The sequence below is a fragment of the Cygnus atratus genome, chromosome Z (assembly GCF_013377495.2).
Source record: "Cygnus atratus isolate AKBS03 ecotype Queensland, Australia chromosome Z, CAtr_DNAZoo_HiC_assembly, whole genome shotgun sequence".
Taxonomy (NCBI): Eukaryota; Metazoa; Chordata; class Aves; order Anseriformes; family Anatidae; genus Cygnus; species Cygnus atratus.
The window spans coordinates 45,248,847-45,274,435 of record NC_066396.1 but is presented as its reverse complement, the minus strand read 5'-3'; the positions used below and the strand labels follow the sequence as shown (position 1 = coordinate 45,274,435).

At 43.1% G+C, this 25,589-nt stretch overlaps 2 protein-coding genes across 3 annotated transcripts in view; one reads left to right on the top strand and one right to left on the bottom strand.

Annotated features, from left to right (window-relative positions):
• The window catches only part of HABP4 (hyaluronan binding protein 4), a 28,397-nt gene extending 12,999 nt beyond the window's left edge, over positions 1-15,398 (bottom strand). The window contains exons 1-5 of one of the 2 annotated variants that reach the window (XM_035565249.2): positions 15,097-15,398; positions 6,766-6,913; positions 5,715-5,873; positions 5,459-5,530; positions 3,569-3,652 (exon numbers count right to left, since the gene is read on the bottom strand). In XM_035565249.2, coding sequence (XP_035421142.1) covers positions 3,569-3,652; positions 5,459-5,530; positions 5,715-5,873; positions 6,766-6,913; positions 15,097-15,337 — 704 coding nt within the window. In that variant the 5' untranslated portion in view covers positions 15,338-15,398. The remainder of the gene's footprint in view (positions 1-3,568; positions 3,653-5,458; positions 5,531-5,714; positions 5,874-6,765; positions 6,914-15,096) is intronic. The other variant, XM_035565251.2, reaches the window with a different exon arrangement.
• Positions 15,399-18,960: 3,562 nt separating this feature from the next.
• ZNF367 (zinc finger protein 367) lies at positions 18,961-25,158 on the top strand. The gene is made up of 5 exons (XM_035565314.2): positions 18,961-19,361; positions 19,671-19,821; positions 21,244-21,363; positions 21,765-21,903; positions 22,511-25,158. Exons 1-5 carry the CDS (start codon positions 18,975-18,977, stop codon positions 22,746-22,748), a joined length of 1,035 nt encoding a protein of 344 aa, XP_035421207.1. The 5' UTR covers positions 18,961-18,974; the 3' UTR covers positions 22,749-25,158.
• Positions 25,159-25,589: the final 431 nt, after the last annotated feature.

Here is a 25,589-nt window from a genome sequence, read left to right as displayed (position 1 = left end):
ACTATGCAGCAACCTAAACTCCCCAAAAGGCAATCACAAGCATAAATTTGACAAATACGCTTCTATCAAAAACAACCTCTTGCTTGTTCCAAAGATATAGTGGAGGATCTACATCACAAAGTTTTGGTTTCTCAACTCTTAAACCATGGTTTGATCTTTACTTCCAGGTTATTAGTGCTACAAATTTGGTTTAGGATGCTGACACTCACAAGGGGAAGTAACCTCACTATTACTGAGGCAGAGCAAAAGGAACATGCATATAACTTTTTGGAGAGAGACTCAACTGAAGCAGATTATTTTGGTCACTCAGACTGCATGGACATGCACTCTATGCATTACTTGCCACCTTCTTACCTTATTTATTTTTCAGAAGTGATCACTGTGTATTTTCATTAATCCAGTGGATAAGCTCCTTAACACGCCAATGATCATGTTGGCAAGCACTGCCAACTACCCAAGTACGGCCTCTGGACGTGAACAAACTGAATTCCCAGTGCATGCATATATCAAAACGCCAGACGAGGAGGTTTTAGTTATGGTTCTTACTGCTTCGGTGTTTTCAATGGATTACTATAAGCCCCTACCTATACTTTGTTTACTGTGCATAGCTTTCTTGCAGGAACTGTTCTAAATGAACACAATAATATGCAGAAGAAACAAGGATTGAAAAGAATGGATTTCAGTTCATCTCTTCGGCTAATTATTTTCATGTCCTGAAAAATATTGAGCTTTTTTGGTTCATTTTTTCAGCTGCACAAAGCAAATTTTTATTTGGCTTTTATCAAGAAATCAATAGCACAAATCTTTCCCATTAAACATCATTTACAGGGGCATTACTACCAGATATAACAAAATTTAAAATTACACAAGACCAATCTACAACCATACAAGTTAACTGTAAAAGAAAAACACAACCAAATACTTAAAGATTTGGACTGGTATAGGCCTAGCTTTATGTCCCTATTAAGAAACAAGAGAAATGAATAGGTCAGCAAACTTGATGACAAATTTGGAAAGATTCCTATTAAATTACCAGATGGGTACACATATATACTAAAAAGGAAAGAGGTCCTTTGTCAAGAAATAGAATAAACCACCACAGAATAATTACCAACTCCACAAATATCTTTGTTAGGAATTAATTAGACTATGTGTTGTACTAAATAAAAAGAAAAAAAAGTTTATTCAAGTTATCAATCAACTGAAGTTGGTTCAGCTGTTTGATCTCTGAAGATGAATTCAACAGAAAGGAGCTGTGAGGACAGTTTATACAGCTGTACAACTTATATATTTTGTACTTATTAGTTGCAGAAGAAAAATAACTAGCATGCAATTTAGGACACTATAAACAACAGACATCGGTGTCGTTGAAGAGTCAGTGAAATTTGTCAAGGATATGGGAAGAAGGAACTTAATTTATGAGTATTAAAGAAATTGTTGTCCTGTATACTTTGCAAATGGAAGCTTAATAAAAGCAATATGGACACAGTCCTGAAGGCAAAGACCTTGTAGGTTACAGAACTCTGCAGAAGTCTTTCCAGAGATGCGCTGAAGTGAGACAGTAACACACCAAAAGCTATACAGTATCGCCATACAGACAAATTATTCCCAATTGACGGGACTACTACCACTTTTTAAAATGCTAACAGTCACTTTAGGAAAGAATGAGAGAAAACACAAAACCAAATATTTCAACTGTCTCAACACAAGCACACAACTGCAGTTAAGCAGTAGAAAAGAAATTGATTCCTCAGAGTTGCTGCATTTAAAGTAATAATGAGAAAAACCCTAGCTGTACCTTGAACAAACATACGTGCCTAGCCCCACAATGTTGAGGCTGTAGAGAAATGAGAAGGTAGCATTGTCAGAATCTTTCGCTGGTTTATGTTACCCACCAGAAGACAGCAACTCTGGAGAGCAGGGACAGCCTAAGCAGACAAGACCTTAAAATGCATTTTGAAGCATATCATGCCTGAAAACCATATCCCAACAGCTTTTGCTTTTAAATAATTGAAAAACAAAAATACTTCTGCCTCGTTTAGCAGTATCCCATCCATCCATCCATCCCTAATTACATCGCTACCATTCACACAGTATTTCCTCTTATCTTGAAAGATGTGGAGTCACGAAAATGCACCCAAAGATAACTGCAATGAGCTATATGTAATTCATATTTTGCATACAGATTTGAGAGTCTTCAGGATAGTGTTTACTGCACTGAAAATTCTACATGATGCAGACTTCTGTACTTTTAGGTTACTTGCATCTTATGGAATTCAGTGGACTATTCCTAAACTAAACTTTTAAAAACATGAGAAGGCAACTGGCAGATTTTGTCAGAAGCCTTTGTCAATATGTATACTTCTTGCCTTATGTTCTACAAGGAGCTGATATTAGGACACATCTAAGAAGAGCTTGATTTGCTGGGCATGTTTCCAGCTACCATGAAGCAGAAACTGGTACAAGTAAAGATACCAGTAACTGATAAAGAGTGCTTAATAACTGTTCTCATATTTAGCTAACTAATTTTTTCAAACATGCATTGTATTTATTTAATTCAACTACCCATCTGATTTAAGTTCAAATAAAAAAAATCTTTCTGGACATCCAATCATCATCATTCAGTTTCAGACAAATTCAGATGTATAATAAAAGCTAGTTTTAAATTAAAGGAATCAGAGCTCTATCGACTTAGTTTCTTCCAGTATTATACAAAGTGAACATAAAAAAACAAGTTTTGTAGTCTACTCAGCTTTACAACTAAGATAAGAAATGAACCAATGTAACTAGTAAGCTACATCATTAGGCAAAAAAAGGCTTCATAGCAACAGAAGAGGGCACTGACATTTCATTGCCTTCCAGTATTTATGAGATATTCACAACGTGATATTTGCTTATTCTTTGAACTCTTAGTTGAACAAGATTGTCTAATTAGTTTTTCTTAAACCAAAGTGTTTATTTGACCTGCAGTAAATTCTCCTCTGGACACCGATCAGAACGAAAGCCAGAAGACCAGGGGCAGATTTCCCGCTCAGTTCCCCAGCTTTTAAGGCTCACTGCAAGACCATTTCCAGTTAGCCTTCCCGGTTCTACAGAGGCCCTTCATGAATAGATGGCATTTGCACAGTATTAGTGATCGATGAATAACTGACTTAGAAAATTTTAATCTTAGTGTACTTCAGTTATGTTTGTTTAATTGCATAAGTACCTTGAATACCTTTTTCTTGCAGAGTACTTCAATAAAACAGGGTAGTTTTTACCAATTACCCAAGTTAAAAGGGTAAGAGACAACAGGCAGCCCCTCCTTAAATAATCTCCAAATGTTAGCAATGTAAGCATCACTGGTCACTCAAAATTGCAGCTATATAAATCAAGCTTTAGTCAGACTTAAGGACTCATTTTCTTGAGCCACAAATAGTGAAAAAGCTTTGCTACTGAAATTCTTTAAAAATAGAAAAACTTCACAGTTCAGATTTCCAGTGTGCCTCCCGATAAAAGTCGAGAATATCAGTAACAGTCAATTATTTTCTTTGCATTCAGAAAAAAAAATATTTTAGCCAGACTATACTTGTTTAGAGGTTCTCCTTCAGAAGTCCCTTGCTGCTGAGCTGTTTCTGCAGTCTCTTCCACAGGAGCAGTCTGTTCCATCTCACTAAAACAGTAAACAAAAAAACACAAGGTCTTCATGGGGCACATTGGGAACAAACTCAAAGCATCACATTTTCCAGGCAAAATTCTTTGGGAAGGGACAAAACAGAAGAAAAGCTCTGGGATCATAAGAAAAAAGTTGATCTACTAAGCGACTATGTGAACTAACAAAATGGGAAGGAATGGGAAAACCTAATTTCTATGTACTTACAAACAAAAAAAATGAAAAGCATGCATGAAGACAAAATAACTCAGTCATGAACACCAGTACTAGATTATAGTACATCTCTGATGCTTATGCTTGCATTTCTTATTTTCAATTTCCTATTTTCAATTAAAACAGTAAAATTCATGCTTCATCTTTGAAGTCCAGAGTTTCTGTAACACATTAGCCACATTAGTACATTGTCAAATAAGAGCAGAAGCATGCTTATTTTCATTCCATTGATATGCATACATTTTTAAAATTAAAACTTTGTAGTTTCAATGCTTCATTAAGAACAATTAAAGCATAGAGATGCTTTTAAAATTGTTTAGACAACACCAATTTAATGTGAACTCTACCACATGCACCACATCACAAGAAAGCAATGTTATCTCACATCTGTATCACAAATTGTGATGCTACTGAACTAAAAAAAAATAGCTAGGGAGAGAAAACAAAAGGGATCTTAACTTCCTTGAACTTTAGAGTTCACACAATCTTCACTGACATATTTAGAAACTAGTTTTGTGCCTTTTTTTTTTTTTTTAAATCAGCTAGTTTTGTTCTGTTAGCTCAGAACTATGTTTAAATAATCAACTACAATTTTTGAAAAGCTGGAGTACCTAATGAATCTTTACTTTTAGTATGCAGCATTATAGAAAAGATAGAAGTCAGTACAGTCTCTTAGAACTCAGAATATCAAGCCCCAAAACGTGGACCCAAAGGGATTTTTTTTCAACCTTTTAGACAGATACCCTCAAGAAACCTGGTGTACATTAACAAACTTCATCATGATTGGAGTTATAAATACAAAACTATTTTTAAAACAGCTTTGTGAATGAATGCGCATGTGGCAACAGATGTTTGCTCTAAGCTCAAAGTTCTGCCTTTTCTGTCTTTCAGCAGCCTTCACCTAAAAACTTCTATACACATACGAGAATAAAGGCTACTGGAAAGAGTAACATACTGCTAAGTGCATGGAATGGACAAAAGTTGACTTTTCCAGCAAGCTTTGTGTTATCTAGACATAAACCAATGAAAGAAATATAGAATTGGAGTTCCCAACTTTTTTCATCTAATTGACCATTAATGAAACATCACATTTTGTCACTGATTCTTATGTGCTTTAAGATGTATTTCAGTGGTACAGTCAGCTAAATGTCTCTGGAGCCACACTGAATTGTACCACAGCTTTGCTATTAAGACACGATACATCAAACTTGAGAAAGAAGGACCAAACTTCAAGCCCACTGACAAGTTCCACTTGTTAGTGGTTATTTTGTAGCAATGTCAATAAGTACCAGAGTCCCACTTACTTGAATATAAGAAAAAGTCATAACTTATTTCAGAAAAGACAACGTTGCCTCAGTCTAAAAGATTTTGACAGGCTTTTATTCAAGAGACATCACCGTGCCTTTGCTACAAATTAAACTCTTCAGGATAAACAAGATGAGTCCAGAAAGCTATAAAACTATGCTTATCACAAGAATTAATAGAAAGCATGACTTAAACCTCAAAATACCCAAACTTCAGTGAACTGAAAGTGATGATCTATGGTGGGCACCAGAAAATGATGGTCTATGGTGGCGCAAGAAAATATTGTACCTCATATCATCTCTAATTGTTCCCCAGTTGCGAGCTCCACTTCCACCCTTTTTGTCATCTGCTCTCATTCCGCTGGAGAGAGAAACAGTGTTCTTTAAGAGCTTTTTTACATTACAGACTCAAACTGAAACTAGTACTGACTTATTGGCAAACAGCTTGGGTATAGAATGCAGGAACAGAATATGCAAGAGATTCTACTTCAGTGTCGACTCTCTTGTTCACTTGTACACTAAGAACAACCACACTGAACACTTACGTTTTATCATTGCCACTTTGTCTTTCAAATTCCCGTTTTCCTCTTTGGTCAAAGCCATCAAAACTTCTGTTTATTCCACCACCTCTTCCTCTGCCTCGCATTCCACCTCTTCCTCTTCCACGACCTCTTGGTCTTTCACAGTCTACTCTTTCAACTGGTCTAAAGAGAAGATTTCCAGACAGATTTTTGTTTTCATGGAACCATTAACAAGGAGAAAAACATCTGTATGACTGCACTTGCGCAGCTGTAGGAGACATCTGTATAAGACAGCTACTGTACAATTTTTGAAGACTACATCTTTACTCAGCACAGTTGTATTAGTTTTGTCATTTAACTGAACACAGCAGGAAGTATTGCTGACAACAGGAATAGAAAGTTCAAGTGTTTATCATCTAACAGTGGAAATATTAGAGAAGTTTAATAAAACACTATAGAACTGCCATGTCTTCAGTGACTTTACTGGGCCGTAACTCCACTATCCAAATTCATAGTTACATGTAACTGCTAACAAGTTCTCTGAAATTTTTTAATACCAACTACTGTGATGGAAAGTAAGAAGAGTTACACTCTCAAGTGTTAGGAGTTTAGGTGAAATTATTCTAGTACCTATAAAGAAAACAAGTTTGACATGTGTTCACTGTCCAAGTAGCACTGTAACAAAGGTACAGTTTCTGTTTGAACTGTAAAATTCATTCTACTTTGAATCTGTACCAGATGCTCTACAAAACTCGGTATGCAAGTTCAGAATTTGGCTATTTACATTACAAACTAAAGGCAAAGTTTTCAGATCTTAACGTGTTTTAGTTTTGCCTTGTATTTTACCACTTAACAACACAGCTCCAAATCAATCTGCAAGGAAGCTGAAATGACAGCTCTGACAGACATGAACTAGTATATACCTAACACCAAAATGACACACTAATAATGCAACTATGCCTTTAAGTCACCCCTGGCTATCACACCTGTTTAAGAAGGTTAATTCTTTCACCCCTTTTCCATCCTTGTGGAGTTCTTCTACGAGGCACCTTACATCTCCCTGAATGATACATACCTTTCAACTGTGAATTCAGTTTGCCTTTCTGTTTCATAGGAATGGTATTCCCTGAAAGAAGGTCTCCATTCAGTTTTGTCTTGTTTCTCTGCTCTCCTGTTGTCATTCCATCCTTGCTCTTCTCCTCGTTTAGGGGCTCGCTTCTGGCCTATACAGAAACACACACATCATCACCGACAGTTTAATAATGATCAAATTATATTTACCAACTACTGTCTGAAGTGAATTGACTACACAATAGTCTTCTGCTTTACCATCTCCACTCCCAAGTCCCCCAAAATATTAAAAGCACTTAATGTTGTCAGACACTTTCTTTAAAGGCATCTACTTACTTTCCCCTCCACATTGATGAATCTGTCTCATGCAAAAATGCTACTGTTGTTGACACGGCTCAGCCATTTAAAAAAAAAGAAAACACACAACACACAACAGGGTAGAGAAATCTCATCTTGCTCACATTAAGTTATAGAAACTGAGAACAAAACTTTCTCTTATGTTTCCTCAGAGAGCTTACTGGTGTACTACAGAACAAGATAGAAAAATTTCACCAGAAGACAAGACTTGTGGAAGAGATGAAAAGATGAAAGCTTGCAAGACTGTTGTGGAAGAGACGAAGACAGGGGAAAGAAGAGGACCATTTGAGACAGGTGTTAGCTCTTTACCATCAGACAACACATTTCCTTATAGATAAGCTCAATTTAGAGTCTGCACCTCTGTTTTAAGCTCACAATTATGGTATCCAACAGAATAAGGGTCACCTCCTTACATTGCTGCTCTATGGAGGAAAGAACAATTCACCAACATTACAAGACACTTGGTTTAAATAGCAGAAACACAAGCAGTAAATACAAAGGCTCCAACTAATTCCAGAATTCCAATATATTACAAGACAAAATGCATTTAAGCTTTCTCAGTTTTTGTTTGATATTATTGAGGTTGAGGAGGAGCAGGTAGGGCAAGGCAAGTGCAGAGGAACTGTGTGCTATAAAAGGCAATAAGCTGAGGTTATGCATTCAACCCAAATGCACCTAGCTTAAGACTAGAGTTCAATATGTGCTTCCTTCCCTGTTTTCCCAAATTCTCTGCTCTATTTAGGACAAAGTTCTCCAAAAGCAAGCCTTTTGTCTCCTAGACCCCTATACTTAAACTGTGCAATGCTGAACGAGTTACTGAAGTCAGGTTCTCACAGACAAGTTACAGCCCTGGCTACTGTGCCTCGGTTGTTAGCACATAAGAAGAAAACTTATTCTATGTCAATATATTAATATACAAATGAATTCATAGTTCCATAGAAATGCCCATATAAAAAGATCTCTGATCAAAGCTTGTCTGTCAGGCATGAAGTCTATAACATCATCTTTAAAAAGAAAACTTCAAAGAACTATTCACTCAGAGAAAAAGGTAGAATGGTGACTGATAAAGCTTTTTGTTAGGCATTAAGGACAGTCGCATCTGTACACTGAAGAAAGTTTAACTGGAGCTGCACCCTAGCAACCCTAGCTTTGGTTTTCTCTAAACTACAAACCGCTTGACATAATATGTTCTCTTTTCTCAAGATTTGGATTTCCTCGGTCCTTATAGCAGCAAGCATATTTGCTTCGCAAAAATGAAGACAATCTGTGGACAAAGGACCATTTTGAAATTAGTCTGAGTGCTTTTTATTACAGCATCCTAATTTGAAAAGGATAAAGTTGAAGATATAAAGAATACAGAATGGCATTTACTGTTTGGAAAGGTGTCTGCTCTGTGCATATCCCAACTATACCACCAATTATGTAAGTGTTAACTCTAAATTGGAATCTTGGTGTGAAAAAAAACCACTCATTTATGATCATTTTTATTTTGATCGAATCTGAACGGGCAACTGCAATACACAAATGCACATTTATCCCTTTTTGAGCCTCTCACTAGCTATCAGAAGGGTAATCATTCCATACAGAACAATTCAGCAAGAATGCAGAGACCACATCCCCACACATTTAGTACTAACTTCCAATTCACATACATATTTAGAGAACTCCTTAAAATGAGTAAAGCAATAGCAAAACAAGGATGTAAAAGCGATTTTAGAGAGATGTGGTTCTGTTACCCAGTACCACTTATAAGTACTTAAAAGTGCTTCAAAACGAGTCTTGCCAGATATGCAAGTGTATTACAGTGCATTACAAGTCACCAGCACTGACTATGCAGGACAAAGCAGACAGCTCTTGACTTCAGAATACAGTTAATTCACTTTGATTCTAATAAATGGCTATAATTACTGCAGATGGATTTTAAATACTACAAAAATTATTTGTGAAACTCATAACCTGAATAAAAATACTTTAACTAGTTTGACAGACATGCAGCAATGGATTAAAACTGCACGGCTGCAGCGAACACACCTCTCTAATAAACAGTGTCGTCCTCAGAGCAGAAACACGTGGCTTGTGAATCCGTCCAAATACCAGCACAAATTTCAGCTCAGCATATGAGGGCAAACCAAACCAGAGTCTGACAGCAGTGATAACATAAACCATCTGATTTTCTCCCCCGCTAGATATCTGTCACAATACAGACTCATTTTTATTTAAGGATCCAAAGGACCACCAACCCTCTGGGGGACTGGGTTTGGGGGAAGGAAGAGTAAAACAAAGGCAATCCTGTGTAGTGTTGCCATAATAGCTTTCACTTACAAAGAACTGGGCCATGCTTTGAATGCTCGTTAATTACTTCTCCTGGTACACTCAAATGTTGCCAGCTTGTTAGCGTATACATATACTAGTATGTAAGTTCCCTTCAAAACCGCAACAGGGTTTTATGGATCATTTACTTGAGGTCTTACAAGCACTGTGCTGAAAAACTGAAGATTGCTCTTTTCTAGTTAATAAGTTTAGCCTCATTTAAGATGATTTTCTTGTTTCTTACACTTAAATTTGTATTAAACTGAAGTAGACACCCACCACTCCTCACCTCATCATTACTTCCCTGGGAGGCTGCTGCACCTGCCTGGTCTGTCACCTCAGTTGCCTGTCACTTTACTTTCTAAATTGATAGAACAGAAGAAAAAAAAATGCTGATTAAACTGTTTCTAAACCAGCATTTTTCAGAAAATACACCCAAACTATTATTAGAGGTAAAGACGTCTGTAAATGGTAAAATTACCAGATATGAGACATAGACATGGCTAAAGAAAAAAACACACCGAACAACAGTGGGCTTTATGAGCTGCAGATTAGGCCAAATAATACAGAGTTAACACACTAAAGTATCTTTCACTTTGCCACCATGATGCACTACTATGAGTATTAGCTTTGCTTATGCAGCAGCATTTACGTAGGAAGACTTTCGAGAATGTGTTTTTAATAAACACGTTTCGCAGAACTCTGAACTGGGAAAGCAGGAATTATGTTTTTAGGAACTGCAGCGTCTCACTCCCTGCCACTGGACATTGGTGTTATTAACAGAAGGATTTAAAACAACTCGGCAAAATCTAGCTGCCTTTGCAGTGTTGTGTCTAGCTCCCACATAAAGGTTTTCCATTCATAACATCTGTCCCCAAACAAGCAAAACTTTTGCTTGGGAAGAGATAGTTCTCTAGTTTATGAAGCGGCAGGCTCTTCACCGGCCTGCTGCTGATGCAGAACATTCTTATTCTATTTTTTAAGGGAAAAAGAGTAAGCTTTTGGGAGGCAGACCTCGTTTTCCATTTAGACACACACCTTGAATTTCCCAGCTTGCAACCACGTCCAGTCACTGCAGGTGACGGCAGAAATCCTGCCCTGGCCCTGCCGCTTCGAGAAGCCGGGCAGCCGAGGGCGGCAGCTGCCACGCAGCTCCCAGGCAGAAGGATGGAGGCTGCTGATGCTCAGACCGCCTAAGCCTTGCATTCAGGCCTAAAATCCAGCCCAAAACACTGCATCGCAGCATTTTATGAGTTCTCACAAGGCTGAGACCACCTCATCCCACTAAAATAGACGGCGCTCAAACCTGCTGAAAGGACGGCATCCACCCCCTCTTTCCACAAGTGCAGCCCGGGACGAGGTCCCAGGCAGAAATTACTTATCTTTGGCCCCAGCAGCACGCACTGGAACAGAACAGAGGGAAAGCGAGTGCTGTTTTCATTCAGGTAGGATAAACATTAGAGCAGCCGCTGTAGCTACATGAAAGATTTATACATCTTACAGCACGTAATTGATGGAAAAAGCAATGACAAAACGCTTTCTGTTTAACAGCCTACACTCAGTTTTCTGAATGAATCAAGGATAGCAAGCATACGTAACAAACAATGAACATTTTTGCCTTCTCCACCTCTCACCTTCAGTTCCACATACACCGTATGCTTAGATACCTCTGCTCGGAGCAAAAATCTTAATTTTGGTCTTCCCAATACATAAGTTATTCCGTAAGTTTGGCCATGATCGTCGCTCCTGCTTTTTCTAGTTTTCCTACCCCTGAGGTGAAGAAAAGAGCAGACACTTTAATAAGTGGGGAAGTGAGATTCTTTCAAGGGCACGACAATTATTTTTCTGATTTTCTTGCTACTGGTATCTCAGTAATTCCTGACACTGCTTCTCTCAGACTGCAGCTGGAAATAAGCCTGCTGTTTTAATAGTATCAGACCTAGTGACCCTCTGCTCTTTCCTAAGCTACAATAGTTTGAATTAGAGAAATCATTCGTGATGCAGTACAGCCAGCAATGCTGCCCTCCACCTCTAACCCGTGTTCTCCCACACATACTGCTCTACGCTTAATGTAAGTGGACTTATAGTTCATTTAGAGTACGTATTGCCATCGCTCTGCAGCTCTACCATTTTAATTTAATGGGCTAAATAACCTTGTATCAGCAAACTTGAGCTATTTATCCCTCCCACAGTTCTTCCAGCACAGGCTTGCCACCCACCTACATACACAAAAAACAAAGAAAAACTTTATTCAAAAAATTCTCTTTCGGGCGAGTTTTGACTGCCTTGTAAGACGTTAGAACAAAGCTAACAACAGCGGTTACTAGTCCTAAATTTAAATTGCCCTTTCCACTTCTTTTTTCCCCCCTAAGAGACACTTCTTCCCTCAGCTTTCAGACTAACAACCCATTTTTGAATGAAAAAGTCCGAGCCACAAGACACAATCTAGTGGCAGTTCAGAAAAGATGAAGTGAAAAAAAAAAAAAAAAAAAAAAAACACAAGAAGAATACTGCTCTGGTTGGTCTGGAATGAGGGCGAGTGGAGAAGTTATGCTATAATTCAAGGATCTCTGCAATTAATTACGGCTCCATGTAAAGACACTACTTCATTACCGTCCCAGTAAAACAGCACCTCATACGAACGGACAGCTGGTCTTCCTTTAAAACAAAGTTGCGTAATTGGAAATACTAAAAGATAGCTCCCACTCTCAAGGACTTATTTTCATAGATTTCCGAGTACAAGCAGAATTAGGAATGCATGAACAACCAAATTTCTCTCCTTTGCATACATGTGCGTCCATGTGACTTTAATTCCAAACCTTCAAGCATTTGCTTTTGTGAACTAAAGCAGGACTAACTACATGATTTGCAGAATAACACTCTCAAAACACAAAAACAGGCTTCAGCTGTTGCATGCAACGCAGCAAAGAAAAATAAGCTGAGCTAAGACTCTATTCGGTGATACTTTCTTTTCTTGCGTGCCAGTACCCAACTACAGAATTGCCTACCACAGCTACCCTCTGGACAGTCCTTATGACTATGTGTCTGAAAGAATGATACTGGAATTAATTATTTAAAAATATGAGAACTACAGCCAGCATAAGATAAAATTCCCCAGAAACATTCCATGATGTATTAGCTTAAATAAGTAGCTAAAAATTCAGACAAACGCTAAGTATTCAGGAGCTACATCTAAATGTTACACGGGTCATCAAGTGCATAGGAAAGAAGAAAACCTTCTGGAGGTATCAGCAACAAAGGTTTAGAGATTTCAGTTGAACAGAGCTTATTACTGCATGATCAACAGATTTAATTTGCCTGGACTGCTGAAGAATGCAAGCTCTGCAACGAGGCCTTTTGAATAAAGAGCTGGCAAATGCAGTTTGGCCACTGTGCTAAGAATGAACTGAGCTAACATTAAGTGGCGCAACTGCAGGAGCTGTAATACCTACAAAGAGCCCTTACCTAAAGCCTCAGCAGTCAGTTAAAGAATAACAATTAAAAAAAATAAGGTTAGTTAAAAAAGCCACAACCACATCACTATGGCCAAAAATGTAAGTTTTGATAGGCCACGAAGTAGTAGTTTACTTTCTCTGTAACAAAAAATAAAATAAAAATAATCTCCTTATAATTGTGTCAACGTGTAACAAACAGTTCGGATTCTAAAGATCAAAGCACTGAATTATCAGGCAAAGACCTCTTACATGAGGTTGTTTCAAACTGAAAACATCTCCAGAAACTAAGTTACAACTCCTCTGCAACAGGCAGCCAAGAACTAAGCAAAACAAAAATGCTGATTTGCAACAATACTGCGTAAACCTTCCACTCCAACATCAAAACCTAACACCAAAAACAGTCTCTCAAGCTTTCTACGTATTGCAAGTTTAAGGTCATACAGAAGGCCGAGGCTTGCTTCAAGTCTTTCTTAAGATAAAGACTATTTTCAGATTTAAAATTTTCAAGAAATAATACAACAATAAAACAAGTTGTGAGGCTTAACAACACTTTTTGTAACCCAAACGAGCAATGCACTCCAACAAATTGATAAAACTTGTACAGTGAAGACTTAATTTTGTCACTTTGGTCATATATCAGAACCTGATTCAGCTGTTCGGATGGGTCTAGATGCTCCTTTATGGTATTTAATTCCTAATCAGTGAAATGAAATTAGTGGGAGTTGTTCCCCAAACCTGATAGCTTAAAAAAAAAAAAAAAAAAAAAAAAGAAAAAGCATAAAGAGAGACTGGAAACAATTATTTTTACATCAATGTTAAGGGAAATAATACAAGCTTAGTCATTAGTTCCATAACTCAGTCATTTTAATCAATATTGTGTGTGATTGCTTATTTGCCAAACAAGGGTGTATTCTTCTAGAAATGCAACCATCATTAGAGGCTTTATGCAAAATTCAGCTGGTAAGAGCAACTTCCCAAGCAGTTACTCATTCTCGCCCATTAAGCCAATAGTCCCCAAAATCTTTTACAGTGCCCAGAAGTTTTCTGGCTGAATTCTGTATACCAGATGTACATGTATTTGTACGGCCCAGATAAAAAGCTGATGCCTGTGGCAGAAGCGCACAGGCAGGCCCAAGTCTCACCTCCCTGCCTCGTTTTGTATGCCGAGCGCTATACATTCACAGTCCCTGCTCACAACAAGCCCAAGACCCAAAAGCATATAAAATCCAGGATAGCCACTTGCTTTAAAGGAGGATGTTTTTTTTTTTTTTTTTTTTCCCGGAGGGAATAACTCTTAAGCTATTCAACTTTCCTAAAGCCTGATATAGGCCAGCAGTCTTTTCCCCATTTAAATTAGCAGGGAAGTAAAACAAGGCGCACGCCTGATGTCTCTACATGGGGAAAGTGGGTTTCCTAGCATCAAGGTAGCAGAAGATACTCAGGCAGCCCACCAGGTCACTGTGCACTGCCACAGAAGTACATTCAGAACCTGTTTAAGATACCTTACAGAGAAGCAGGATGCTCTTCACGTACTTCACGGTCCTGGCAGACTACTGTCACCTACCAGCGCTTGTGAGAGAACTTTTCCATCCAAACTTGATTTTGCTGTTCACTGAACAGGGTCCTTTGTCTCCTGTTGATAACCACAGCAAAGCACCCTTAAAATGAAGTAAGCCTGGTACTAACGTGAGCATTGGTCTTCCAGGCAGGGATCCCTCACGGTCTCATCTCAGAAGAATCCCAAAAGACAAGTTCTGGACAACTGTCTAAAATGACAGCTTCTGAGATCACCCCCTCCAAAGACGCTCGTTAATTAGGACAGTTTTGGCATGGGGGGGTTCTCAGCTCCACAAGGTCAAGGAACTGTGGCTGGGGCGGTGTCAGACTAACCCTAACCAGTAGAAGGGGTAGCGGTGGGGGAACTTGACAGAATGCTAATCCCAGTGCAAGAACCACGCTTTTTTTTTCTTCTTCCTTTTTTTTTTTTTCTCCTAAGGTACTGACGCTGAAGGAATCGGAGTGGTTTGGGCTGGAAGGGGCATTACAGAGCATTTAATTCCAGCCCCCCCCCCGCCATGGGCAGGGACCCCTCCCGCAGCCCAGGCTGCCCAGAGCCCCATCCAGCCTGGCCTCGAGCACCCCCCCGGGACGTGTCTCCCCCGCCGCCCTCCCGGCGCAGGATTTACACCGAGTGCCGTTCCCCCGCCCCGTACCGGGCTGCGGCGCGGTGGCGGCGGCGGTGCCGCCGTGCTGCTTGCGCTCCTTCTGGGACTCCCTCCTGCCGGCGCCCGCCCGGCCGCCGCCCCTCCTGGCCGCCGCCGCCGCCGCCTCGTCGCGCTGCTTGCGCTGCTGCCGGCGGCGCTCGGCCTCGCGGAGGATGTCGAAGGGGTCGGACTCGTCGTCCAGCAGCTGGCAGAAGCGGTTGGCCACGGCGCAGCCGAAGCTCTCCTGCATCGCGGCGCGACGCGACGCAACCTCCGCCCCCACCGCCGCCGCCGCCGCCGCCGCTCCACGGGGAGGGAGGGGGCGGAGCCGGGAGTGGCCACGCCCCCCCATTCCCGGCCTCGCCAGCCAATCCTCCGCCTATCGGCGCGGCCCGCCCCGCCCGCCGCCGGCACGCGCGACCGCGGCTGGACAATGGCAAGAGCGAGCGGCCAATCGAGGCCCCGCCTCCCGCGAGGCCCCGCCCCCTGCCGCGGGGCGGCGGCCAATCGGGACGCAGCGGCGCGCGGGAGCCCCGTGAGGCCGCAGCGCGGGCGGCAGTCACCCGCCTCACCGCCCCGAGTGCGGGCGGCTCCCGGCGCACCCCGGCGGGGCACGGGCGTGCCAAAAAGCCTCCAGAGTTAATGTAAGAAACTGTACCGTCTTAAAAGCAGATTTGATTTGATATAAAGCAGAATTGGGAAAACGTAATCATGAGCGGGTAAATAAGAGGTATGACAGCTATTGGTACGCTGCTGTGTGAGTCCTTATGACAACGGGCAATAAAGTCACTTGCATTATTGTATTTGTGCAGTATTTGCTCTTATCTGCCTGAAGACCATCGCTGTCTCCCAAGTTTTCGGGTCAGAACTTTGGGGTATCACTAGAAATGTTTGAGGCGTGCTTCAAGCATTTCCTCCTCACTTACCACGTGTATGTACTCCGTTTCACTATAAGCAGTACGGCATTTACCATCCTAGGGGAGACAGATGTTTAATTTTTATTTCTGAGAGGGTTTCGCATCCTCACATTCCTGAATCATGATGCTCTTCTTGAGTCCAGCTAGATGGATAGAACACAGGTACTTTTTATTGTTTTCTTTTGAATGCTTGTTCCCTATCTTTTCACTGCACTTCTGTGTTACGTTGTAATAAAAAGTATTTGCTGTAACGTTAAACAGGATCTGATCTGATGGTAGATCATGCAATGGTTCGTTATTCTGGTGATTTACCTCTGAGAGAGAGCACTCCTGTTTCTACACTAACTAAACCACTAAAATATCAGTGCTTGCATATATTAAGTTGTTAGAACATCATCAAAATATTATGAGGAACAAACACATTTAGTATCGTTCAATTAAGATACTATAGCTCAGATGATTTTTTTAGAACTGTCTTTACACAATGTGACCTTACCCATTAGTTTTATATGCATGGTTGCGTGTAATGAAAAGCAGCAAGTCCTTTACGCCATGCATGCTGTGCACGCATTTCCTATTCCAGTAGCAGGATCTGGACAAAGGAGTCACTTCTCTCCTCTTGGTCATTGTCGTTATTGCACAAAACTCTAATTTTCAGACCAGCTAAGATATCAGAAGTGGCATCAGCTCACTTCTGCACTGCCTCCTGATTTGCATAACAAAGATCCATTATTTCATACTAGATAAATTAACAAAATCCATGTAAAGAAGTTGATCTGCAGCTAGGCCCTTGGGAATCGTTTCAAAATGTCACGGGTACCTTGAGCTAGCACAGGATAATTATGGAGATATTTAGTTGCTTGCTTCTATCTTACTGCGTTATACCAATTCACAATATCTACAATTTTATGTACTGAACCGTAACGTTAATTCTATCCATCACTGGAGTTTCTCAGTAGCTACTGTGATATATGGAGTAATAACTCGTGTCAAGAAGATGGTTGATGTTAATAAAGAAGGGGGAGATGTGGGAGTGTGGCCATGGGGGTCGACGAGCCCCATGGCCGGTGATAACATCGGACTCTTAACGATGAGGCCATCGGGAATGTGAAGAGTTGAGAGGGAACAAAGAAGGGTGATTCAGGAGACGCCTTGCCGTCTCGGGTTGCTTGTTCTCCCCACGTTAAGGCATGGAAGTTGCTGGGGGTTTGCTGTTGCCGGGCGAGGTTGTTTGAAACGCGGGAAAAAACGGCCTCGCATAAGTTGGTGTCGATCACATTTTGTTACTGTCGGGAACCTTGTGGGGGGCAGAGCATGCGCAGAAGAGGGAGCCGGTCGAAGCCGCGTCTGGACGAGATAATTATAATACAAAGCGGGGATAGGTCATACATATGTATGGACCTGCTCGGGTTTCTTATGAATATGTAAAAGCAATGTTCTATATATTTAGAAAGTTCGACGGTTGTGCGTGCGTGCGTCTTGGTAGAGCGTAGGCTCCCCGCACACCCGGCGCTGTTTGCTTGCCTTTTGTAAATATTACTAAATTCAGATTGAGTTGTATCATTTATAACACTACCTATAACACTTGCAGCATCAGTTACACAGTTTTAGAAAGTTATAAAAGCTATACGCCATTTGTTTCCAGGATGCAATTACTTTAATACATCAGTCGTTTCTTTTCCCCGCAAGCATACATTGTTCTCTCACAGGAACTTTCTCCTCCAGGTTATTTTTAGGGCTGAAGTTTCAAGTGGCACAGATCCAAACACGTGCAAACCTGTTCACTCATCTTGGAAATGATGGTTACAGGGTGTCGCATTTTCTCCTCAGACCGGGTGAGTACGTGGGCAGGACTTTGGCGCGTAACAGCAAGTTTGAGAAGCTGGAGTGTCGTTAGTATGAAGACGATTGTATCGAAACAAAAGTTAGGGATCTTTTTCAGTTAGTTTAGAGAAGGTAGCTGTGAACTGTAAGTCATAATGAAGGGGCATCTGACATTCATCTCAAAAATTAACCAGTAATGACTGATTATTTATTGCACAACCTCTAATTAGCACAACTGTGACGGTGAGATAGCGAGGCGGAATTAGCGCGTTAACTTAACCGCACTGGCTAATGACCCATACTGGCTTTAATGGGAAGCGCTAACTCGCTTAACGCGACCCCGGGCCTGCCAACCGCCGCCACAACCGCCATAACGGCCGCCCCTCCGCTCCGCGCCGCGCGCGCGCCTCAGCCCCGCCCCCCCCCCCCCCGCCGCGCGCCTCTTCCCCGCTCCCGCCAGCGGCGGCCCCTTTAAACGCAGCTCGCGCCGCGCCGCGCCCCATTGGTGCGGGGGCGGTGCAATAACAACAGCGTGCGCCCGGCGGCGGGGCCAATCAGCGGGCGAGCGCGGCGCGGGGAGGGGGGGAGGGCGGGGCGTGCGCGGCAGCCCGCGAGCCCACCGCGTTTCGAATTCTGCCCGTGGGATCCGCGCCCGTCCAATGGGGCGGCGGGACGGCGGCCGCCTCCCGCCCGGGCCCCGCCCCCGGGGGGGAGGCGGGGCCTCGCGGTGTGCTCGCCACGCGATTGGCCGCGGGGAGCTGCCGCTCCGTGACGTCGCGGGTGCGTTCGGTGATTGGTTACGCCCAGGCGCGAAATGTAACGCGGGAAAACCCGGGGTGCGGGCCGGGCCGGGCTGCGGGCGCGGAGGGCGGGCGGGCGGCGTCGCCGGGACCGGGGCCGCTTCGCAGAGGTGCGCGCGGGGCGCTATGGCCGCCGGCGGCCGCCGCCGCCGCTGCTGCTGCTGACCTCGCGTGCTCCGCTCGGGGACAGGGTCGCGCGCGTGGGGCAGGCACCAAGACCCCTCCGGCAGCCGGCGATGAGCGGCTGAGGCGGGCCCGGGCGGCGACAGCAGGCGGCCGCGCCACCCCAGCGCCCCATCAGCGCGGCTCCCCCCGCGCCCTCGCCGCCGTTCCGCCGCCCGCCCCGATGGCGGAGCGTCCTCCTCCTGCGGCGGCGGCCCCGCCGGTGATCTTCTGCCAGGACTCCCCGCAGCGCGTGCTGGTGTCCGTCATCAGGACCACCCCCATCAAGCCGTCCCCGCGGCGGGGCGGCGGCGAGGAGCCGGCGCCCGCCCCGCCCGTGCCCACCAGCCCCGGCTTCAGCGACTTCATGGTGTACCCGTGGCGCTGGGGCGAGAACGCGCACAACGTCACCCTCAGCCCCGGCACCGCCACCACCGCCGCCTCCGCCTCCTCCGCCGCCTCCGAGCCCGCGCAGCAGCCCCGCGGCGGGGCGGCCGCGGACGCCGCCCGGGACGAGGAGGAGGCCGGCAGCACGGACAGCAGCGGCGGCGGCGGGCACCGGCACCTCAAGGTGAGGGGGGGGGAGGGGGAGGGGGGGGGAAGGGAGGGAACGAGGGGAGTTAAAGGGGGGCCCCGCGCCGCGCCCGCCTCCGCGCGGAGATTTAAAGTGAGGTCACTTCCGCGCGCGCGCCCGGGCAGGGGGGGCGGGGGGGCGCGCCCCCAACGGTCGCGGCGGCGGCGGCGGGTAACGGCCTCCTCGGCGGCGGGTAACGGCCGCGCTGCTGCCGCCTGGCGACCGCCCGCCGCGGCCCCGGGACGGGCGCCGGGGTGTGCGCGGGGGCGGCTCTCCTCAGCGCCGTCCCCGTCTGCCCGAACGCAGGACGGCATAAGGCGCGGCCGGCCCCGGGCGGACACGGTGCGGGACCTCATCAGCGAAGGGGAGCACTCGTCCAGCAGGATCCGCTGCAACGTCTGCAACAGGGTGTTCCCCAGGGAGAAGTCGCTGCAGGCGCACAAGCGGACGCACACCGGTAAGCGGGGGTGGCAGTAAGAGGGGCGTCCCGTCCCGTACCTCCCTCACCTTGCTGTGCTGTGCCTGCCACCAGTCCTTTACCGCCCCTGCTTCCTCCCTGCCCGCACGTTTTCTCAAGCAGCAGTTAAAGCGTAGCCATAGGAAGGGAAAGTATCTTGTAAAAACCTCCCGCGGCGTGTACAGCGTAATGCTGCGTGGCTGAAGTGCTGGGCGAAAAGTTGAGATGCTTGAAGTCACTGTCCGCCTGTCCGTCCTACCGGCTGCTTGCTTGGAATCTCCTTTCTGCCGTGGAGGTTGTCACGCTAATTTACTGATCTGCACACACAAAGCAGTTCTGGAAGTAACTTACAGTGAAATTGAGATCCAGCATCAACTCATTCAATACCCACATGAACTAGAAATTAAAGGGAAACGCTGTTTTTCATTCCAATCAAATACATTTTCCTTCAAGCTGCAGGTGTGTTTTTTTTTTTTTTTTTGCAGGGTGTGAGTTGTCATGGTTCACAATACCAACACAACAAAGTGAAAAACTTTGGCTCCCACAGTCTCTTCTTCTGACTCAAGTGCACAAGGCAAATCTCGTTACTAACACTAAGCATGAGTTTCCTCGTGCTCTTTGGTCAAAAGATGTTTTCACTTCACTTGCTTATGTTAGGCGTTGAACTTCCATGTTAAATACGGATTGTTTGGTTGTGCGGAGCTTAGCCTGGTGTTACTCTTCTGACTTAGTAAGCCATGGTTGACCTCATTTTGTCGTCCTTTCTGAGCAGTGGTGGCATGGCACACCTGCAGTTTTCTTGAGACAGAGGAAATATTTGTCATCTGAGTTCTTGTTGAAGTTCGCATGGAGAAGTCATTTTTGATAGCTGGTTGAAGAAAGCTTTTTTGGCTGGCATAAGCTTCTCTTGCTACCTTCACTTATCCAACTTTTTTCAAATAGTCTACTGAAACTATAGTGAGATACTTCTGCAACTTCATACGTTGCTATATTGTTGACCTCGGTTATTTTACCCCAGTTCAACCTATGTTAACGATAATAAATATATGGCTACAACCTGAATTATGTTACTTTATTTGTTTCACTTCACATGTTTCCTGCTCTGCAGGTGCATAGTTTAATGGGACAAAGCTTGTGTAGTACTCTGCAAGAGTCTTAAATCAAAAAATACATGGAAAAACTATAACTTCATCATTTCTATGGAGGAAAAAAAAGTGTTATCCAGTAGCATTGAATATCTCTGTGGGGTAAAAGTGGATCTTGGCTGTCTGGTACACTAAGGCTTTCTGAGTAGACAGAAGTGCCTGACTGGGTAAATGAAGAGCTTGCTTGTGCAAATCTCAAGCTAACGATGACCACTGGATACTATGACTCCTCTCTTATACACAGCTTTCACAAATCTTCTCTCTTATTATTTTGAAGGTGAAAGGCCTTATTTGTGTGACTACCCAGACTGCGGGAAAGCCTTTGTTCAGAGTGGGCAGCTCAAAACTCACCAGCGCCTCCACACAGGGGAGAAGCCTTTCGTCTGCTCAGAGAATGGTGAGCCAGAGAATGACCCGCGGCTTTCAGAATTAGCGTCAGCCTAGTACCGTAAATGTGTGCACATCAGCAATCTATCAAAGCTTTGGCTCTTAACTTTGGAAGAGCTTCTAGAGCAGAGAGTAGCCAGACAATCTGCATAATCATCCAAGTGTGTATGGAAGGTCTGCATATGTTACTATACGATGTTACCAGTGATGTTGTCAGTTGATACTGATGTAGAAAATGATAGGGTGTGTTACAAACCTTGCAACTAGTTGTTTTGCAACTAGTTGCAACTATGTTCTTCTGTAGTGAGGAAGGCTGGATTTGGCAGCCTCTTCCTCCTACAGATGTTATGCTTGCTCGGCTGTTGACTGCTTTCCTTAACGTGTCTTTCATTGGCATTTTGTGTTTTTAAGGCTGTCTGAGCAGATTCACGCATGCAAATCGTCACTGCCCCAAACATCCGTATGCCCGTCTGAAGAGGGAAGAACTCACTGACAGACTGAGTAAAAAACAGACAGCTGACAATAAAGCTGTGGCTGAGTGGCTAGCAAAGTAAGTTCCCTTATGGTGTGATCTTTGTCTAGATAGTCATAAAAGTGGCCTGAGAAAGCACTTTATTCCTAGGAGGAGAAAAACAAAAGAAAACAAACCAGAATCAGATGTGCCTCTAGCATTACTCGGTCCAGCCTTGCCTTTCCTTTAAGAACTATTGACTCTAAGTTAAGACAAAGTTCCTCATGAGAATTGTGTTTTCTGTTTTTTTTTTTTTAATTTAATTTTATTTTCTCTGCTTAAATGTTTATTTTTGCTTGAATAACACTTGCTAATAACTTCTTAGTACTGCAGCCTTCCAGCTGAATTTGCATTTATATGAGGGACATGAATTGTGTACACACAGGTAGCCTGTTGGGGATACCATGGGGCATCTGTCACAGATGTTTGCTTCAGCACTTCCCTTTTCAGAGTTTCAAATGTGGGTTTCTGACAGCTTAAATACTACCATATAAGGGCTGAAAGATAAAACAAAGTGCAGTGCTCAGTCATGTGCCAAGTTAAAAAAAAAAAAAAAAAAAGCCCTTGAGTCTTTTTGCCAGCTTCGCATGGGTTGGCACATGAGTTGAATGTATTTCAAAAACATTCATCACATTTGATTTTGTAGATACTGGGAGACTAGAGAACAGCGTGCTCCTGCTTTGAAAAGTAAAGCAATCCAGAAAACTGATCAGGAACAGCAGGACCCGATGGAGTATCTTCAGTCTGACGAAGAGGATGACGAAGAGAAAAACAGTGCTCACTCAGCTGCTCGCCGCCGCCTCCAGGAACAGCGTGAACGTATGCATGGTGCTTTGGCTCTCATTGAGCTTGCAAACCTAGCTGTGGCACCACTCCGGCAGTAGATGGGAAAGAAGTTTGCCTATACAAAATACTTCCTGGTGGTACTTAACCAGTTAGATCCTGGGCATAAGCTAAGCACCTTATTTGCTTATCATAGGCTGCTATTCTGTAGAATTTATGAAGAATGTTGTTACCCCATAACATGGGGTGAGAGAATTGCACTTTTTGTAAGGTAAAAGTTAGATGTAAAGTTTCTAAGTATTTTGTAAATATGGGGCTGCGTAATGCAGGGTTAACAAAGTACATGTGGGAAGCTAGATTTTGCAAGGTTAACTCATTTATTTGAAGCAGTTTTCACAGGAAGCACTTTCTGAACACAGTGTTTGTGATTAGCAGGATGGTACACGTGGCCAAAGAAGGCTGACAAAAAGAAAAGTATTTATCTGAACTATTTAAGCAAATTTATATAAAGTGGTAGGTCTGAAGATACTGTAAGCACCAATGAAACCACGTTTTTCTAAATGTCAGTGTATGTTTTACCTAGTATCACTGAGGTGTAGAAGGTAAGCTTAGTTATTTCAACTTGTAGAGGGGAAGAAGCTGCTTCATGCAGGTGAATTATAGGATAGTTCAGGATCTTCACTGTGACTGCTCCAGGTATGAGGATGACTTTGCTATTTTACGTTTTCTGGTTTGATCTTAGCAGAATTTATTGGTAGCACTTGTTATTCCTAGCATATAATGTTAGGAACTTTTGCACATTGTTGTTTTTATCTGAAAATGATTAGTCTTGCAAAGTCTAGACAAAGGTAAACAATTGGTGATATTTTTTCAGATATTTTTGGGCCCTGTAACGATTTGGCACTTGTTTTTATTAATAAAGGGGGTATTTACAGGGTGGTAAGGATTTGTAGTAAACTATTCTAGATCTCCTATTAGCAAACACTAAGTTTTAAAGTCTTGCTTTTACATGGTTATTAGCAAATAGAAGCCTCCGTATTTTCTGTGCATAAAGCCACCTTATCGCTTTACTTACGGATAACATGCCAATTTTGTGTTCACTAACTTTAGCACAGCTATCAATTAAACACTGCAGAAAAATATTCACTATACAACTAGAAAATAGGCTTCCAAAGATAGTTACAAGTGTGTTAACAGTGTGATTTCATGTACGTCCCAAATAAATGAAGATACAGAACGCTGCTTAGTAATTTCAGACGCTGATATGAAATGTTTAGTGGGATGTTTGGTTACTTCATGAATGTTGCATACTTTTGAATACCGTTGTCTTATGGTAATCTTTTTCTGCATTTTGTTTGGAAGGCAACCAGAGATTTGTAATATGCTAACAAGGCATTGTCTTCAAATTGAACTTTTTTCTGTTTTTTTTTTTTGCAGTTGAGGGGATACTGCTTGAGGGGATAATAATAATACATTTACTGACCTGCTTGCTTTTAACTCTTCCTTCTCATTGAAGGTCAGGAAATTCAGATGAGAAGGGAAGCCACTTTCCCTCTTGTTTAAGCAAGAGGAAAATAGCATTTTATCAATCACTTGATACAGACTGACTAGATGCCTATAGCTGTTCCAGAATAGTAAGTCTACTTTTCCACCAGAAACTGCAAGTGTTGGATTATGTTCTTTGATGGTTGATAACCTGTTGTGGTAGAAAATTGTATTAATCATTGATCATTGTTTAACATCATATGTTGATGATGCACTTGACTAAGGAGACATTGAATATTTAAACAAAAACCACCACCAACAAAACAAACAACAAAGATCGCGTTTGTGGAATGTAATTAATTTTGTACCAGTTATACGGTTTAACTTCTGTTTTCAGCTGGCATCAGGCTCGTTTGTTTTAAGTCTTTTTGGGCTTAAAAGTATGAAACACTTTGGAGTCATTCTGGGCTCCTTAGCCTATGTAAAATTGGTAATTCAGGGTATAGGTCTAGAATGTGACAAATTGGTTTTGACTGTTCAGTTGGCTACATGCAAAGACTCTGATCTCAAAATGAGCCCTAAGTGTAAGTCTGTTGTATTACCGAGTTGTAACTTGTAATTGTTTGAGTAGTATTTCGCAGGGCTCAAGATCTCCAGCACTGTTGTAATCACCAGCTGATTGCAGGCTTGAAGTCGTAACTTCACGGGTTGATTTTATTTTCTTCAATCAGCTGTAAGGTTTTGGACAACTTGCAGAATATTTCTTTCAGTATGACAAGCATGCTGAACTCTACTTAGCTGTAGAGAAGATTCAGACAGTTCAAGCTGTTTTGTGTAGTGACAAGTTTTGGGTAAGATACCAAGTTAAAAAATTAAGGTGTTAAAGACTGCTTTTTGTATTATAAAGAAGTGATTACACACAAGAATTTTGAAGATTAAATTGTTGTTTGGCATGACTTAACAGCAGAAGAGTGAATGTGCCGTCAGTTCAATAGATGCTTTAAATAAAGAGTTGGTTTAATTTTCAAATTCTGTGTATGTGTGCGCTGTTTATAGTAATTTTTAATATTTCCATTCTTCCTAGTTCTTATAATCCCGCCTGCCTGACCGGTCACAGAACACAGAGGACCTGTGTCCCTCTTGTTGTTCTGTCGTGTTCCACACCCCCCCCCCCCATTTCTTAACATTTTGGTTGCTTATGGGCAACTGGAACACACGTGTGCTCCTGTGGAACCCTTTTCTGAGGAGATGGGTTAAAAATAAAGCAAACCGGTGGCAGGCTTTGACAGGCGGTGCCTTGCTGCGAAGCGCAGAGCCGCCGCTTACAGCTCTGGGCTGGCGGCGGCTCCGGGGGAGGGCTCCGCGTACCCGGCGCCACCTCAGCTCGCTCCGCCAGGGGACGCCCTGCGGCCGCCGCCGCTCGTCCGGGCGCTCGGGCGGCCCTTCCCGGCGGGCCG

What these genes read in the sequence shown, in the direction of transcription:
- ZNF367 (XM_035565314.2), top strand. Translation starts at nt 18,975, where the DNA reads ATGGCGGAGCGTCCTCCTCCTGCGGCGGCGGCCCCGCCGGTGATCTTC. An exon ending in GCACAAGCGGACGCACACCG is followed by an intron (nt 19,822 to 21,243) that starts GTAAGCGGGGGT and finishes ATTATTTTGAAG; the next exon opens with GTGAAAGGCCTTATTTGTGT. An exon ending in GTGGCTGAGTGGCTAGCAAA is followed by an intron (nt 21,904 to 22,510) that starts GTAAGTTCCCTT and finishes TTGATTTTGTAG; the next exon opens with ATACTGGGAGACTAGAGAAC.